Source organism: Trypanosoma theileri, assembly GCF_002087225.1.
Source record: "Trypanosoma theileri isolate Edinburgh chromosome Unknown TM35_Tth_128_V1, whole genome shotgun sequence".
Taxonomy (NCBI): domain Eukaryota; phylum Euglenozoa; class Kinetoplastea; order Trypanosomatida; family Trypanosomatidae; genus Trypanosoma; species Trypanosoma theileri.
Window position 1 is genome coordinate 7,570 of NW_021639970.1, and position 626 is coordinate 8,195.

Here is a 626-nt window from a genome sequence, read left to right on the forward strand (position 1 = left end):
TCACTCCCTGCAGGTGAAGGTCCATTATCATTATTTGCAGCATCAGAATTACTGGTACTCCCTGTGTTTGAACTGTTGGGAGAAGAGGTTTCTGTGGTGCCATTTCCTTCTGCACTGTTGCTGTTGCTTTCAGGTTGACCTTCACTTACAGACACTTCACCATCACCTTCAGCAGCAGATGGATCAGGTTTAGCAGCAGGAGCAGGAGAAGCACCAGCTGCACCTTCTTTACCGGTAATACCTTTCGCATCAGCACCTGAAGGCTCCTGTTCACCTTCAGGACGTCTTTCAGAATGTGATGAAGAAGACAATTCTGCTGTCGTTTGAGAACGACAATTAGGATCAGTACCACCGGCAGAATTAGTGGAACAAAGGACACCTTGTGCGGGTTCAGGAGAATCAGGTTGTGGTTGGGATTGGCTCTGTGGAGAACCGTTAAGCGATTGTGTAGTACCGTGGCCACGTGAAACTGATGTTGTTTCTTGTAGAACTGTCCTGTCATTATTTTCTTGTTCTTCCTGTGATTTACTTCCTGGAGACAACTCTACCTTGGATTTTGGGATGCAAGACTTCTTTTGTTGATGCTCAACACTACATTCTTCGGAAGGTGATCTCACCCCAACTTC

At 46.3% G+C, this 626-nt stretch overlaps 1 protein-coding gene across 1 annotated transcript; it reads right to left on the reverse strand.

The window, feature by feature from the left end:
• Positions 1-2: 2 nt before the first annotated feature.
• TM35_001281010 (uncharacterized protein) lies at positions 3-617 on the reverse strand (the record flags this gene model as incomplete). The annotated part of the gene is made up of 1 exon (XM_029031836.1): positions 3-617. A coding segment is annotated over one exon (615 nt), but the record flags the coding sequence as incomplete, so codon positions are not given.
• Positions 618-626: the final 9 nt, after the last annotated feature.